This window comes from Dendrobates tinctorius, unplaced genomic scaffold (genome assembly GCF_039654945.1).
Source record: "Dendrobates tinctorius isolate UK_male_01 unplaced genomic scaffold, ASM3965494v1 ptg000205l, whole genome shotgun sequence".
Lineage (NCBI taxonomy): Eukaryota > Metazoa > Chordata > Amphibia > Anura > Dendrobatidae > Dendrobates > Dendrobates tinctorius.
This window is the reverse complement of record NW_027361872.1, coordinates 13,519,139-13,537,052: the sequence shown is the minus strand read 5'-3', so window position 1 is coordinate 13,537,052 and position 17,914 is coordinate 13,519,139. Positions and strand designations below refer to the sequence as shown.

The 17,914-nt window shown below is 41.3% G+C and overlaps 1 protein-coding gene across 7 annotated transcripts in view; it reads left to right on the top strand.

Annotated features, from left to right (window-relative positions):
- The window catches only part of WDPCP (WD repeat containing planar cell polarity effector), a 421,800-nt gene that overhangs the window by 169,200 nt on the left and 234,686 nt on the right, over positions 1–17,914 (top strand). For all 7 annotated transcript variants that reach the window (XR_012222050.1, XM_073554051.1, XM_073554052.1 and 4 more), the window contains exons 7-8: positions 3,651–3,765; positions 7,421–7,554. Coding sequence is in view for 6 of the 7 variants with exons in the window: in XM_073554051.1 (XP_073410152.1) it covers positions 3,651–3,765; positions 7,421–7,554 (249 nt within the window). In the remaining variant the exon portion in view is untranslated. The remainder of the gene's footprint in view (positions 1–3,650; positions 3,766–7,420; positions 7,555–17,914) is intronic.

Genomic DNA, 17,914 nt, shown 5'->3' with positions numbered 1-17,914 from the left:
TGCACTGTGCCCCTGAGTATTAAAAAATATACATCAACTGTGCCCCCTGAATTTTATTCCACACATGGACAAAATTGTTAGCACCCATCTAGTAAAGTAAGAAAAAGAAACAGAATGGTGACTGAAATAACTTGAAATTTTCAGTTTACCTTTTCTGAATATCAACTAATGAAAATCACACATTGCTTTTGAATTGTAGTTCAGCAGAAAAATATATACAGTTGTATATATTTAATATGAGACAAAGATAACACAAGTAACCACAAAATGCAATTTTTAAATAAAGATATTTCTTTATTATTAAGGGAAAAAGAAATCCAAACTTACAGGGCCCTGTGTGAAAATGTAATTGCCCCCTAAGCCTAGTAACTGGTTGGGCCACCCTTAGCAGCAATTGAAATAGAGTGTTTGCGATAACTGGCAATGAGTCTTTTACAACGCTCTGGAGGAATTTTGGCCCACTCATCTTTGCAGAATTGTTGTAATTCTGCCACATTGGAGGGTTTCCAAGCATGAATTGCCTTTTTAAGGTCGTGCCACACCATCTCAATCTCATTAAGGTCAGGACTTTGAATTGGCCACGCCAAAGTCTTAATTTTGTTTTTCTTAAGCCATTCAGGGGTGGACTTGCTGGTGTGTTTCGGATAATGCTGCATGAGGATTGGTTTATTTTGGGGCTGCTTTGTTGCATCTGTATAGGGTACAATATAACCTCAAGGTTATCAAGGCATTCTGGGGCAAAGTGTTCTACCCAATGTCAGAGAGCTTGGTCCAAGTCACAGACCATGAGTCCTCCAACAGGATAGTGGCCCAAACACACAGCTAAAAACCTCCAAGAATGGCTAAGCGCAAACCATTGGACCCTTCTGAAGTGGCTTCCACGAGCCCTCATCTAGATATTGAATATCTGTGGACGGAGCTTAAACATGCAGTCTGGAAAAGGCAACCTTCAAACCTGAAATAGTGGGAGCAGTTTGCTCATGAGAAGTGGCCAAAATACCTGTGGACAGGTGCAGAAGTCACGAGTTACAAAAATCGTTTGTTTGCTTCAAAAGGTTGTGCAACAAAATATTAAGGTACGTGTTTCATCGTTTTTGTTCAGGCTATTTTCATTAGTTTGTTGGGGGTTTTTTTTGCTTCATTTTTCTATTATAACAATTAAAAATCAATGTCTGATTATCATTGTTTGTTGATGAGAAGAGTAACTGATGTTTTAAGGAGCCCCAAGGTCACATTTAGACGCTGGTGAAACATGGTCTGAGTACAAAATGCAATGTTCGGGAGTGGCTGCGGGTTTCCTAACCCAAACTCAATAACCTTATATCATAAGCACATCCGAAGCTCTTGAGATAGCATCAGGAGTCCTACGGCCGGTCTGACTGTCTGAACTCTACCTTTAGTGCTCGCTCACATTGGCGAGTAGCATCCGATAATTCTCTCATCTGAGAGAATTAGCTGCTATCGTATATGTAAATGACCCTCGGCTCAAACTCTGCTGCGAGTGTTGGCCGAGTGTCATATTACTTTGATCCGGTTCTCTCGTGTGCACGAATCAGATCACAGGTGCAGAGAAGATGGAGAACTTAATTTTATTAATTTAATGCAATTATAAATTGTACTAAAAATGGAAATGTAAAAGTTTCTTGTTTGCTGCACAATGTACTCATATGGGCTGCAAACATCTAGTTGAAACTGAAGCTGGTTTGCTACAAAAAGCACTTTGAAGACTCAGAAGTGACCACTATCCTGTGAATGTAGCCTTAGAAAATCTGCTGCAGTGTGTCACATTCTCATTCACCTTTTTAATGAGGAATCCAGATAGAGACTTGGGGAAATTTACGGTAAATTTACTTGTGGCAGATTTGTTGCAGACAACTGTGTGACTACTATACATAAGGCCATGTTCCCCTGCAGTATTTGGATTGGTATTTTATAGAAGATCAGTATTTATAAGCCAAAATCGGAAATGGAAAAGGCATGCTGGAAACTCCTTGCAATTCTTCTGTATTTTTGACCCACTCCTGGTTTTGGCTTATTAATACTGATGTGAAATACTGACCTAAATACTCATGAACGAGGCCAAAATAGGCTTTGTCAATATCAAAACATAATTTAAAAGAATATTAGCAACTTGCTATTCTAACGGTTACGTGATCACCAGGTCTGCCGTGCACTTGAAACATATTCTAGGTGGCACGTTGTGGTCTTTGAACAAAAAAAATTAGGAAGAATGTGAAAAACAGACACTGGTTTCCTTCTTTCTCTTCACTAATATTCGGAAAATATTTAAAAAATACAAATCTAAAACTGACATAAAAATTAGGCCCCATGTATCATGTAAAAGAGAGGCAAAAATAGTTTCAGTAGCCGACTTAGAAAGAACTCTAGAAATTCTAAAATTGCATGTATGGGAAAAGGAAATAAAAAATTTGCCTAGTTATGCCTAGGTCAAAATTGTCCAGTCTTGAAGTGGTTAAACAAATTAATTCACAAATATGGCAATTGCAAATTATTTAGCCTAGCAGTGTAGGTATTGATATGACTTTTTTTTCTGCCCATCTTTATTTTTTTTCTAGTATAGCTCTTAATGCATATCTGTGACTCCTGTACGTATTTCAACACCTATTTTTGGGTCTTATGAGCGTCAGCTCTTAACTCAGCATTCAGTTGATTCTGCAAAACCAGTTCTTCATATCAAAAGTGGTTCACTAGAGGCACACTTTCCATACCCAGGATCAAGCCAGCAAGCTGGGCTTCTAAAGGCCCCGTCACACATAGCGACTCACCAGCGATCCCGACAACTATATCAACGTGTCAGGATCGCTGGTGTGTTGCTACATGATCGCTGGTGAGCTGTCAAACAGACAGCTTCACCAGTGATCAGCACCAGCGACGCCGAGCGCGCGGCGTCGCTGTGACCTTTAGTAACCATCGGGTTTCTAAGGGACGTGCGTTAGACACTGTAGATAGACACTACAAGGTTAGACACTGTAGGTAGACACTACAAGGTTAGACACTGTAGGTAGACACTACAAGGTTAGACACTGTAGATAGACACTACAAGGTTAGACACTGTAGGTAGACACTACAAGGTTAGACACTGTAGGTAGACACTACAAGGTTAGACACTGTAGATAGACACTACAAGGTTAGACACTGTAGATAGACACTACAAGGTTAGACACTGTAGGTAGACACTACAAGGTTAGACACTGTAGGTAGACACTACAAGGTTAGACACTGTAGGTAGACATTACAAGGTAGACACAGTAGGTTAAACACTAGGTAAGCACTGAAAGGTTAGACACTGTAGGTAGGCACTGAAAGGCTAGACACTGTAGGTAGGCACTACAGGATTACTGATAATAAACACAGCTGCAATGTGAGATAGTAGCACATAACATCAAGAAAAATTAATATATTTTGTCTGTGCCACAAAATTCCCCCTTGAAAGTTTTTTTTATTTTATTATTATATCCTTGGCAAAATAGATAGTGAACCCCATCATGTACAGATATTTAATTCCACAATTGTATATATTGTGATCTGTTTGTAAGAAGGGACACCCTCTTTTTCTGTATGATCAGATATGAGGGTTATGTAAAAGTTGGAGTTTCAGCATCTGAATGTTCTTGTTTATTTTGTTTCAGCTCCTCTTCGGTTCAGGTGTGCTCGCATCCATAAGCCTTTCAGGGCCCCAGCTGGATAAGGTGGTGATTGACAGGACCCTGGTGGGGAAGCTCATCTCAAACCCCATCAGTGATGGTAATTACACCCATGTGCAAATCAATTTCTTACATTAACAGATGCACAACAGAAATAGTGTGTCAACAGGTAGACTAATTATTGACACTGGGGACTTACAAACACAACAGGTAATTGCTTGTAAAGCCGCAGTTACAACACTCGGTACCACGTTCTGATTTCAAAGATTTATGAAGTAGGTGAATTACAACGGGACTTTAAGGAACCAATTCCAATTACTTCTTGTCCTCATGGTAAAGATGAGTAAAGCAGGTGTTTATGCTTTAATTGAGACCTTCCGTAAGAAATGCATGAAAGTCTCTGTCGTTTACATTTTTCATTTTTAAAATATTCTCAACATGTAATGTATATATGTATTTGGAAGGGATTTCTGCAAGCCACCAAGTATGTCTCACCTGGGATGATGAAGTCAAAAGAGCTGAGCTTGCAGCATGTGCTGTGGGAGTTGGCTGTATTATACAGCCATGCTCCTGCTGCAGTGGCTAAAGGGGGTTTTACACTAAGCGATATCGCTAGCAATATCGCTAAAACGTCACCGGTTTTGTGACGTTATAGCGATATTGCTAGCGATATCGCTATGTGTGATACTTACCAACGACCGGCTCCCCCGCAGTCCATCGCTGATCGCGCGAGAATGTCCGGCTCCATTTCTCGTCGTCTGCTTCCTGCTGGGCTTCCTGCTGTGTGAGACGAGCGACGCGTGGAGGTGGGCGGGAGGACCTCAGGATCGCTGTGTGTGAAAGGTGAGTATCGTGCGCTGCGTCGCTGCTGCATCGCTGTGAGGTCTTTCTGTGTGAAAGCTCACTAGCGATCATTTAGCGATGCACCAGCGATCCTGACCGGGTCGGATCGCTCGTCGGATCGCTGGTGCATCGCTAAATGTAAAAGGGCCTTAACTCTGATCTTGGCAATTTTATCTCTTAAAGCTGAAGTGGGCAATTAATGGTTTCCCGACTTCCATTTTCCTGAAGCTTTGAGCTACCTCCAGCGGTGTGTGCTGCCTCCACAAGCCCTTTTCCTGAGGCTGTGAGCTACGGGTACGGGTACGGAGATTGAGATCTCAGCTGGGGTGAAATCCCAATTCGTGCACACGCCGCCTCCGGCTGCCCATGGCCTCCGGGAAAGCAATGATGCATTCCGCTCTGTGCTCACTGCCGACATTGGGCCCGCAGCATTGCCACACTTTTGCCGCCACCGGCTTCCTGAGGGAGGGACCCTGCTCCATGCAACACACTCTGCTCTGCCTCACCACTGACACAAGGCCCGCAGCATTGTACCACTGGGCTACCCCCTCCTCCCACCCAGGGCCCATAGCATTGCCCACTTCTGCCGCCGGCTTCCTGAGGAAGTGACCATGCCTACTGTGACCCCTTCCACCACCACCGGCCCCTAGGTAAGATAACTTAAATTTGGTCTATAAGACTGACCCCCCATCTTATAAAAATCTTTTTTTTTTCCTATTCCTATTTTTTTTTTATCCTTATAATCCGAAAAATCCGGTAATTGCTTGCAGCGTTGAACCATAGTAATAAATATGAATGTCCAGCTCCACGATATAGCGAAAATGCAATTCTTTATTCACTTAATCCATACACGTGAGGTTAAAAGCCAGCATGAGGTTACAAGGCTAGCGTTCTACGCGTTTCAAGTGACTAGGCACTCTTAATCATGATACGCAGCTTTGTTGTAGGTAGGTCTTATATACTCTATCCGGTCTACACACCAGTAAAATAATTAGTTTCACACATAAAAGAAAAAAACATATAAAACAAACAGAATAAAAGAGATTTACTTTACAGAATATCACAATTACATATGACAAGATGTGCAATTAAGTCATTTGATGTCATTAAAGATATTTAAAACTACGATGTTATCGTTTTAATTTTATTTTTCTGTTGATGTTCATTGCGTAAAGCACAGAAGTTTGCGCCAAGCAAAGAAAAAAAAAAGATTAATTTAGAAGATATAAGGAAAACGCAGCAATCAAAGAACTACAGCCATTCAGGATATTACTGCAGAATTTCGTTACATATGATTTTTTTATATATGGAAAAAACATAGTTACACTCTTGTATTTCCTTTCCATGCATCAAATATGCAGACAGCCATTCTGCAGCCATTCAAAGTCTTGCTGTGGCATTTCTTTATATATGGATTTTTTGTGGCAGAAAAAGAGCATAATTACACATTCCCATTTTCTATGCACTAAATATGCAAACAAGGAAATATCATTTGGATAATTATACGCTTTTATTTTCTATGCACTAAATATGCAAAAAGAGAAAATGTTGTTTGAATAGGGTTCAATACACACAGCAATAAAAAGCTGCCGCTTTTTAACATATTTCTGTAGTTTTTATTTGGCTACAGGCTTTTTTTTAGACTAAATAAGGGAGGGCAAATATTTTTCCATTTTTCTTTGTATATAGAGACAAACACAAAAACAAACAAAATTTATAACAGATGTGATAAATGCAGCAAAAAAGTTGCAGTCGTGTAAATTGTTTCTACCTTGTTCATCTCTATGCACAATAAGTGCATACAGTCAAAAGAAAAAAAAATGCTGGCTTTTAAACTTATGTGTATGGATTAAGTAAATAAAGAATTGCATTTTCACTATATCGTGGAGCTGGACATTCATCTTTATTACTTTGGATTGGACGCTTGGACACAGCGGTCTCGTGCTCCGATGTTGGAATGCTACGCCTGGTGAGCTGGATTTATATGTTAAAGTTGAACCATCCCTTTATAGTTCTATGATCTATTTGCAAATCTCATTGAGCAAGTCAATCCATTTTTACGGATGTTCAAGCAAGAACCTGCAGCATATTACAGAAGCAATGTGGATGAGATTTTACCAAAACTCACCCATACACTGTGAAAAACGTCTATGCAGAAGTTGGGATTTCATGCGGAGATATGGGGTGAACTCCACAGCAAATGGCACCAAAATCTGCCTGCAGCACAAGGGAATTACACTGATGACTTTTTTTCAGGTCATGTATGGATGGTACCCTAAATCTTCCAAACTACACTATAAAAATGAAATGAAGCTGCTTTGGGCAATACCTCTAATTTTTTGTCTAGATTTTTCTCCTCTCAGTACGATGCCCAATGTGTTTGTAGGTAACATATAATAAGTGCTCACTGTATTGACTGCTGCGTTTCTGATTTTTACTCTTGTTCATCTTCCCCTTCCCAAGTCTGTTTTGCCAGATACTCTCCTTTTATTTAGTTCCTAGTGAGGTCTTTTTCAGGAGTTGGGAAGAAACTCGCAGACCTAATGTTGATTTAGTTTGGCATATATTTGACGTGTGGAATATGCAGCAAAAGTGCTCGTCTGAAAAAAGCTTAAGACAAAAGGAGGAGGGAGCCAGCAAGAAAGCCGAAGGACAGAAAGCACGCGTGATGTGATAGCTGGCTTTGCATAATGTAATTTAGTGCTTCCTCGGAATCCTCTGTGTGCTTTATTTCTCATTTCCAAGGGGTACTAGCAAGATGACATATTGATGTGCTTTAGGAGATTACTGAAAATAATATTTTAAAGCATTGGCTTGTAGAGTTGTCTTTGTGCGGAGCTGAACTCATTTCTTCTGGTACCAGAAACCCCCGGTACAATGGTAACAGGTTCTTTATCCTCTTTGTTTTTCAGCCGTGGTTACCGACACTTTCATCATCTTATCATTTCTCAAGGAAAACAAACTTTGTTTTATTCAGTTCACAAAAAAGACCGGTTCTCCTGATATAAACAAGCACATGGAAAAACTCTCCTCCCTGGATATGAAGGTACACGTTATCTGGTATTGTATTCGCATCTTTATAGCAGAAACACAAGGCTGGAAATAATGTGGCCCAGTGGGGTAGTAGACAGTGAACAATGTATTTATATTGTTTATACAGTTGTGCTCAAAAGTTTACATACCTCGGCAGAATTTTTGCTTTTGTGGCATTTTTTCAGAGAATATGAATGATAACACCAAACCTTTTTTCTCCACTCATGGTTAGTGGTTGGGTGAAGCCATTTATTGTCAAACTACTGTGTTTTCTCTTTATAAATCATAATGATCACCCAAAACATTCACATAACCTGATCAAAAGTTTAAATACCCTGGTGATTTTGGCCTGATAACATGCACAGAAGTTGACACAAATGGGTTTGAATGGCTACTAAAGGTAACATCCTCACGTGTGACCTGTTTGCTTGTAATCAGTTTGTGTGCGCACAAAAGCTGAGTGAGTTTCTGGGATCCAGACAGACTCTTGCATCTTCCATCCAGCCACTAATGTTTCTAGATTGTGAGTCATGGGGAAAGCAAAAGAATTGTCAACAGATCTACGGACAGGGCCGCCATCAGGGCATCACTAGCCTTACTGGTGTATGGGGCCCGGTGAGCAGAAGCAAAGAAGAGGGGCCCGGACTGGGTGAGATATGCCGGCTGCGTGTCTCACCCAATCTGGGCCTCCCACTTTGCTTCTGCTCACCGGGCTCCAGGGCAAGGGTGTCACTAGGCAGTTACATTCGGGGCCTGAGCGTTGTATCAAAAGCTTGATTCTCCTACCACCTGATGGCGTGTTCTTCCAGAACAGCCAGACACAGCAGCGCTGCCTTTCCTGGCTCCTCTCCTGCATCCGGGAGCACAACACACAGAAGTGACCACTCCCGCATGTGTCGGTGTTCCACGCAGGAGAGCAGCTACACAAGAGCCAGGAGCAGCACTGCTGCACTCACTGCTCTGCTACAGCTGAGGCTGCTGCACTCACGGCTCTGCTCCGAACAGTGCAGACTCCGCCCACACCCCTGTGTCCCCTGCAGAGCAGAGAAGACTGCTGCCTCCAGGGTGAAGACGCCTCCTCTCTGCTGCCCACAGGTTTGTTCTTTCAACAGGATGTGAGATACTAATCCCCCTGCCCCCTATCCAGCACTATTGCTTCTAACCAACCACACAGCAGTTATTACAACTCCCCTTCTTGCCTTTCCTGCATATCTAGTAGTCAGCAAACAGGAGTGGGAGGGGAACAGTCTACTGTGTACAGAGCTGCACATGGAGAACGTAGTGAGGGTTTGTGCCCCCCCCCCACCGCATTGCATGAGACTGAGGATGCATGCTGCCCAGTCCTCTACAGTGTACATGTGTATGATATATGCACAGTACATGTGATGCGTATGTCTAATAAATGTGCCGTGTACTGCATGTTTGTAGCTGTGTATTTGTACTACAACTCCTATATATACATTTGCATATATTTAAGGCATATATCTGAATTTGTGTGGGTGAAATAGTGTATGTATGGGTATGTGCACACATTAAGTATTTGCTGCAGACACTTTTGCACCAAAAACATGTCTTGTGGCAGGATAAACGCAATATAAAACACACACGGTTTTACCTCATTTTCTACTTGCATCTTTTTATTTTTTACTTGCTTTTCTTTCCCCCATTGCATTGGACAGCGTGAAAAACACTGAAAGTATTGACATGCTGCAGATTTGAAACTGTTTCAAATCTGCAAGGCAAAAATAAGCAAATACCCCAAAAGACTTCAAGCTGTCATTGATGTTAGAGGGGGCAATACACGGTATTAAGAAATGGGGTACGTAAACTTTTGATCAGGGTCATTTGGATGTTTTGAATTGTCATTGTGACTTAAAAAGAGAAAACACAGTAGTTTGACAATAAATGGCTTCACCCAACCACTAACCAGGAGTGGAGAAAAAGTTTTGGTGTTAACATTAATATTCTCTGAGAAAACGCAAAGAAAGCAAAATTTCTTCCAGGGTATGTAAACTTTTCAGCACAACTGTAAATCTGCAAATATTTGTGTATAAATAAGTTATAAACTGCAGTATGCAAATGAACCAGGGCTAGTCCTGCAAGGTGTTTACACACCAAAACTAGTCCAGGTGGTTTTGTATGTGCATATGTATATAACAACATGGTCAGAAATAACACTTTCGAACATAATAAAGGCAGTTTAATTATGGGACCTGTCGGGTTCACTTTAAAAAACAAAGGTATTTGTTCTTACATTTAAAAAGTTATATAAAAGTTCAAGAAGTTAAAATTGCCTTTGATGGACATGCTCATCTAACATTTTTAGGAATTGTCATAATTCTCCTGTTCTGTAACGTACGCTTTTTGATGGTGCACTGTAGGTGCAGGAACTTCCTTCATCTCTTCCCAGTATGAATTGCTCCTGCTGTTTGTCAATGGCCTGCCTTCAATGAACCAAAAGCCCATTTCTGTTCTTCCTTAATGCATTTTGGCAGACAGGGGAGCAGAAGTAGAGCACCAAAAAACCTGCCTGCCCCTATATTTTCTATAATCCGTCCCAAGGTCTTCTGCGAAAAACGGATTATACTTGCTGTGGACTGCAAATTAGAAAGAAGGGAGACGCCTAGTGGACGTTAATTTGGAAGGTTCTTTTTTTGTTGTGGGAGGGTTGTCAACAGATTTTTAAATAAAGTATTGTACAGATTATCTGTTTATCATATTATCTATGAAATGAGATTATGCGACTATTTAAAGGCAACCTGTCATGTCAGATAATGTTATTTACTTGCAGATATAGGGTTAATCTGCAGGTTAATAGCTTTAAAGTGAATCTGTCACCCATTTTTAGTGATATCATGTAAAGATATCACCCAATGTGCGTCCCATAAGGATTCTATTAGGACTTTTGATTACCCCCGACCCCACACCTTTGATGCATAAATACCTTTTTTATCTTGGTGGAGATGTATGGAAATCGCCGCTGTCCGGTCCAATGGTCGGGGCTTATTTGCCTTCTCCCCCCTCCTCGGCTTGCTGAACGTAATCTTCATCTGTGAATATCACAGATGCTGTAGTTTTCCGCGCTTGCGTATTGAAAAGGCCTCCGGCGCTTGCGCATTATGCTTTGCCCAACTGTGGGAGAAGCATATAATCTGCACTGCGCATGCGCCAGTATTTTTCAGCGTGGTCTATGCCCAGGAAGTCTTCACATGCAGGACACACTTCCGGGGCATAGACCGCGCTGAAAAATACCGGTGCATGCGCAGTACCGATTATATTCTTTGCCCACAGTTGGGCAAAGCATAATGCGCAAGCGCGGAAAACTACGGCAGATGAAGATTCCGTTCAGCAAGCCGAGGAGAGGGGGAGAAGGCGATTAAGCCCCGCCCATCGGACCGGACCACGGCGATTTCCATACATCTCCACCAAGATAAAAAAGGTATTTATGCATCAAAGGTGCGGGGTCAGGGGGAATCAAAAGTCCTAATAGAATCCTTATGGGACGCACAATTGGGAGATATCTTTACATAATATCACTAAAAATGGGTGACAGATTCCCTTTAAGGAAGTGTCCAGCCATAGAACTGAGAGTGCATCAACCAAGAGAAAATTTACTTTTTGTAGAAGGAGCCACCGACTTTCAGTCATAGAGGTGTGTACAGATTGACTACTGTCACCGCTCGCAGCAATGTGAGCGATGAATGAAAGCAAATCCCAACACTGACTGACACCCTTCTCTGTACTGATGCACTGTAAAGGCGGCTGTGAGTCAGTGCCCGGATGTGCTTACAGCTGACGCTCCCAGTGTTGTAAGTGGTGATTGTAATTGCCCCGCGCATGCCTGAAAGCTGGGGGCTCCTGGGAGGAGTAAAATTTATTTTCTCCAAGTAGCTACACTTTTAGCCCTGCGGCAGGGCACCTTTCTCATTCTATTAACCTGCAGATTAACCCTATAGCTGCAGGATACAGTCATTATCGGACCTGACAGGTTCCCTTTAAATGAATTTTCCCAAGACACACATTTATCACATATTCACAGAATAGGTTATAAATCCTGGGAATCCCAGCAACCACTTGAAATGGAGAGCTGATCACCCTCTTTCTTGAGGACTTTGAATGGAGGTGGTCAAATATGCATCCTGCTACTTTTCTATTTCTGTGGGATTGCAGAGCTAGCCTAGCACTATCCTCACATTGTTTCTCCCCAACATACTTTACAATAATATTATTTCCAGTAATCCACGCCCTTATTGACCCTGATATATCAGTTTCAAGAACTAATTTTATTTGATCTGCCCATACCGTATTTTACAGATATTTGCATTGCATTACAGTGGAAATCTACCATTTTTTTTTTCAAATATTGTAGCCCCCTAGCTAATGCCCTACCACATCATCTGTCCTGTGTTAGTCATGAAAAAAAAAATTCAGTGTTACTTACTTTAAGGCCGAGATCACACATGCGAGAAACACGGCCGAGTGTATTGCTATGCGGCTGCACGCTCCGTTCCCAAGTGCAGGCGACAGTGCCGGGTATTAACATGCGTGACTCGGCCGTGTTTCTCCTGGCCTAAAAGAACTACTCTTATTTTAGTACTGCAGATTATACTGTATATGCTCCAATTTTCTATGATTCTCTGTGTCTTGTTCTGTGCACCACTTTAAAAAACAAAAAACAAAAAAAAACACACATTGAAAAACTGGAGCAAGTTCAGAGAAGAGCTGCCAAGATGGTGAGCGGACTGCAAACTACGTCCTACAAGGAACGGTTAATGGATATGGAATGTTTAGCTTGCAAAAAAGAGGAGACTTAATAGCTGAAGGGATGTCACAGTGTAGAGGGATCATCATTATTCTCATTTGCACATGGAAACATGAGAAGCAATGGAATGAAACTGAAAGGGAGAAGATAGAGATTAAATATTAGAAAAAGCTTTTTGACAGTGAATGTGATCAATGAGTGGAACAGGCTGCCACAAGAGGTAGTGACTTCTCCTTCAATGGAAGTCTTCAAACAGAAGCTGGACAGACATCTGTCTGAGATGGTTTAGTGAATTCTGCATTGAGCAGGGGGGACCCTTCCAACTCTAATATTCTATGATGCATATGCCATCACTTTATTATCAGGTGGTCGCAAGCGACAATGTCCAGGAATCACTAAGAAGGGGTCACATTGCTAAAATAACAAGAATGGAAATTAGATTGTGAGTCCATGGTTCGGTGTCCTGGGGAATGTCTTGCCACTATAAAAGTACGGTAAAATAAGTAAGGAGTAATAATTGCTTAGTAGGTACTAGACATCAATGCTGCATCTTCTGATCACTCGTACACTTTTACAAAGTAAATGCTACTCAGTGCATGAACATTTTTAAAACACTAAGTAAACTTGTATACGGCATCGTGTTCTCACTAATGTGCGTGCATTTAAATGATTGCTCTCCTTGCTGAACCAGAAGTCATTGTGATTAGTTTCATAAAATGCCTGAAAAACAAAATCACCAAGTGATTGGCAGCAATAAAGTGGCGTCTCTCCTGTGCCAGTTTTACAGGTAATGTGTTTCCTTGTATCAGGGGCTTTGCATCTGCAGAGCTGTTTTGGAGCAAGTGTTTAATTTAGGTCTCAGTATATTACATTTGATTTTGCCTGGAAGGAAAACCCATCTGCAAGGAAGAGATGAGAGCATCTCATACATTTTTCAGGCTGTTTCAGTTCAAGACCCCTATTCCGTATTGACTTGTACGTTCAGCATAGCTGTCCACTGCAAAGTTAGCTCTAATGTAAAAAATGCACCGAACCACCTGAACGTGATCCACGGCACTGCAAGATAAACTCCTGTTTCTAGTCCAGAGAACCGAGGCTTGACATTGACATGCTCTTTCAAGTTAAAGTGTCTGGGAAATTATCATTTTATCTTTTTCTGTCACCCACAGGTTCACAGCACTTGGTTTAATGTTCATTCTCTCGGGAGCATACCGAATGTTAAGGGGAAAAAAAGCTCAACTTTCTTTTTTAAAGGAGAAATTGCTAAACGTAGTTACAGTTCTCATGTGTTCATTAGTTAAATAGGAGTAAATGTACAACATAAGTTTTAAATGTTACTACTTACAGCCTAAAAGATAAACTATTATTATGCAGGAAAAATATATCTTTGTACTGCGTCAGCCACTCGAAAAATATTACAATTTGAGAGTCCTCAATGGTTGATACTTTTTAATACCTAACTGAAAAAGATGGTAACAAATAACAAGCTTTCCAGACTGCTCAGGTCCCTTCTTCAGGCTCTGTATATTGTAGGTATGTAGAATGGGATTTTTAATACAGGGTCCTTTGGGAATTAGATTTTCCTTTTTGCATTTGGATAAGAAAAAATTGTAACTGTCCAATTGTGCACGTTTCCTCCGTCTAACCGAGTCTGATGAAGAGACCTGAGCAGTCTGGAAAGCTTGCTATTTGTTACCATCTTTTCATTTGGCAACTAAAAGGTATCAACCACTGAGGACTCTCAAATTTTAATATTTTATTATTATTAATTTAAAGTAACTCTCCACCTATGTATTTTATAAGAAGATATAATAGTAACTCTATAGTTTGTTGTATTCCTGCTCAGACGTATCAATACATTTTAAACCTTTTTAAGTAGATGTGTCATTGGATCCCACCGGTTCAGTACATGCTCCCCTTGGGGGGCATGAGGCCATACTCTAATTTCCTGTGAAGTACATGATAACGTTATTACTTGGAGATTGTGCCACCATATAACATGTATTTAACACACCAGACGTCATGTATTGAAATACTTTAGAAATTTAAATCTGTTAAAAATGATGCGAACTTCAAAAGAATGGTATATTTAATGTTTAATATAGTGCCCACTAGTTATTTTTGCTGCCCACTCTGTCCATCCATCTAACCCTCACAGATGGCACCCGTATTTGACGATTATTCATCCTTTTTTTGGAAGCTATTAATGTACTTGCATTATACAGTGGGGAAAATTAAATATTTGATAAACTGCCAATTTCAAGGTCCTGGAGTGGCCTAGCCAGTCTCCCGACCTGAACCCCATAGAAAATCTTTGAAGTGAGGTGAAACTCAAGTTGCCCAGTAGCAGCCCCGAAACATGAAAGATCTGGAGAAGATCTGGATGGAGGAGTGGGCCAAAATCCCTGCTGCAGTGTGTGCAAACTTGGTCAAGAACTACAGGAAACATCTGACCTCTGTAATTACAAGCAAAGGTTTCTGTATCGAATATTAAGCTCTGTTTTTCTGTTGTATCAAATACTTATTTCATGCAATAAAATGCAAATTACGTAAAAATCATACCATGTCATTTTCTGGATTCTTTTTTTAAGAATCTGTCTCTCACAGTTTATTGTACCTACTATAAAAATTACAGACGTCACCATTCTTTGTAGATGGGGAAACTTGCAAAATAGTCAGTGTATCAAATATATCTTCCCCACTATCCCATAGAATGTAAGTCCGCAAGGACAGGGTCCTCTCCCCTCTGTACCAGTCTGTCATTGTAAATTTGTTTACGGTTAATGATATTTATAACTTTGTATTTAACCCCCTTCTCATGTTCAGCACCATGGAATTAATGGCGCTATATACGGTAAATAAATAATATATAGCTAGGGGTTAACACTCTCCGGTAGATATTAGGCCTTAGGTAGTGTTCACACAGACAAGGCAGCTTTGTTCCAAACACGTGCAGTTTTTATTGTTTTCCACAGGTTGCACAGCGCAAAATTATAAGCATAAAACCCTAGCCTTGTCCAGGCGCTAACTGAACAGAACAGACCCTAGATGAGTACTCATACACGGCTGAGCTAGCCCCCCAATATGTCAAGCAAAACAGCTATTGTCTATGGCAACCAGTGCAAACTCTTCTCAGAGAGGGATTCTAGCCTGTCTCTTTCTTGAGCTTCAAGACACATCCAATCTGGTCAGCTCCCCTAAGTATTAGATAAACTGCTAGTTTTGCAAATTTTCCCACATACAAAAAATGGAGAGGTGTGTAATTTTTTTCATAGGTCCACTTCAACTATGAGACAGAATCTTACAAAAAAAAATTCCAGAAAATCACTTGTATGATTTTTACATAATTAATTTGCATTTGATTGCATTAAATAAGCATTTGATACAATAGAAAAATAGAAATTAATATTCAGTACAGAAACTTATGTTTACAATTACAGAGGTCAGATGTTTCCTGTAGTTCTTGACCAAATTTGCACACATTGCAACAGAGATTTTGGCCCACTCCTCCATACAGATCTTCTCCAGTTTTTTCAGTTTTCAGGGTTGTTGCTGGGTAACTGTAGCGCAGCGTCCCTGCATGCTGCCCCTCTCTCCCGGCAGGGACGCCGACTGACTCACCTCCGCAGCCTACGTCCTGCTCCTCCTTCTCCTTCCTGCTCTGCTGCAGCCTGGGATATGTGCACGGCACGCAGAGGCATTGTGCTTAAGGCAACCGCGCGCTCCCTACGATTCTCTTTCCCCAGGGCGGCCTGTTGGAGGGGGGTTCTTCGTGTGGTGCTCTGCTTACATATGCATCTGTATGGCTTATGACAGGTCACTGATCCCTCAGTGACCTGCCCCCTGTTTTACATACTGAATATGATATGTTTTGAAGAAAAAAATTTTGCATTCAGCAGTCAGACGGCAGCAGCTCCTGGGCTGTAGCATGATCGCATGTATAATGTCCATGTAATTAGTTTATTTGGTGATTACACATGTATTCAGACAAAAAAAATTCTCCCTCACAATGGTCCTGGCAGCGCCTGTACAGTAGAATCTATTGGCAGGCTCATAGCTGCTATGGCGCTGGCGCCACTGGCATAATCTTGGTGGAGACAATTTTTATTTTCCTTTAGCAAAATGGCGCCGGCGGCACCTGCGCAGTATCATCTATCAGATCGCCAGTAGAGGAGTGGGCTAAAATCCCTGCTGCAGTGTGTGCAAACTTGGTCAAGAACTACAGGAAATGTCTGACCTTTGTAATTGCAAACAATTGTTTATGCATAAAATATTAAGTTCTGTTTCTAGTCTAGAAAACTTGACCATGCGATTTCTTGTACAATTTACTACAAGACTTCAGTACTGCAGTGCCTTAAGTGTCATTATTTATTATATTAAGAGCTTAGTAGAAGTGGTAAGATGGCTGACCTGGAAGCCTTCATTAGGCTCCTGCCGCCTTGACATCCCAATGTCATACCTTGATTGTGGAGATCCCGTGGTCACTTTTGACTGTGGCCAATGAGGGTCGTTACCTTCATTTCCAGCTCTTGCAGCAGTAGCCCAGTTGTCTGTTCCTGAACCCATACTTTACTCTTCTTGGTGCCTTCTGCCCTAACTATACTTCAGATGATGGAATATTCATTGTATAATGGAAATGATAAATTCCATTATGTATTCTGTATGGATTCTCCTCAAGATCCCTGTGTGTTGTTACTCAACAGCAGCAATCTACATTTTATTTTTCTCTGTGAATTAAATTTTTTATCAGTCTGATCATTGTGATCTGAAAGGGACCCTGCCTTTCCATGAGCAGCATGAATCAGAGCCAGGATGTGTGATTGCCGACAGGGTATGCTTTACTCTGAAAGAGAAAACATACTTTGGATATCAGACCAGGAAGAGACCTAATGTCATGCAGCTTTTCCCCACTACTATCCTTTTGACTGACCGGTCTGTCCCTATGTACACAAATTGGAGAGACCTGTCATTCAACCAAAATGGTGCAGGGAGAAGATGGGCGGGGACCACACCGGACTAGTCTGGGCTCTCCTTATAGTACAGGCCGGCTTTTCAAAGTGTGTTTAGTCTGAAAACGCTGTGTTTTCGAGAAAAATGGATCTGTCTGTAATCACTTAGCCAGGCTCTGAATCGTGCTACCGGGGTAAGCAACCTGCGACATTCCAGCACCTGTGAAACTACAACTCCTAGCATGGGTTGACTACCTGTAGGGATTTACATCTCTATGATAAGAACCAGTTTCTAGCATCCATTATATCAAGTGTATCAATACTCTAAGCCCATTGTAATTATCTGGGTCGGGATAGCATTTCTTTATATGAGAAGGAAGCCACAATTTCCAGACCTGCCGCGGGTCTCCTTACCTGATCTTATTGACTTACATGAGGTTGTTGGGTGCGGCCCAAGAGACCCATAGCTAGTCCGAACGTCACGGCCTGGACTCTGTGAACGTCAGACATATGACTTCAGCCTGGACGCCATTTCTTGATGACTCCTCTTCAGAATCTAACCTCTACTTCCAAACATCTTACATAATTCGTGAATGTTTCTTGGCAATTCCAGGTTATCATCTGTCATTTCTAAGGCTGTGGGCAACTCATCCTAGTTACGG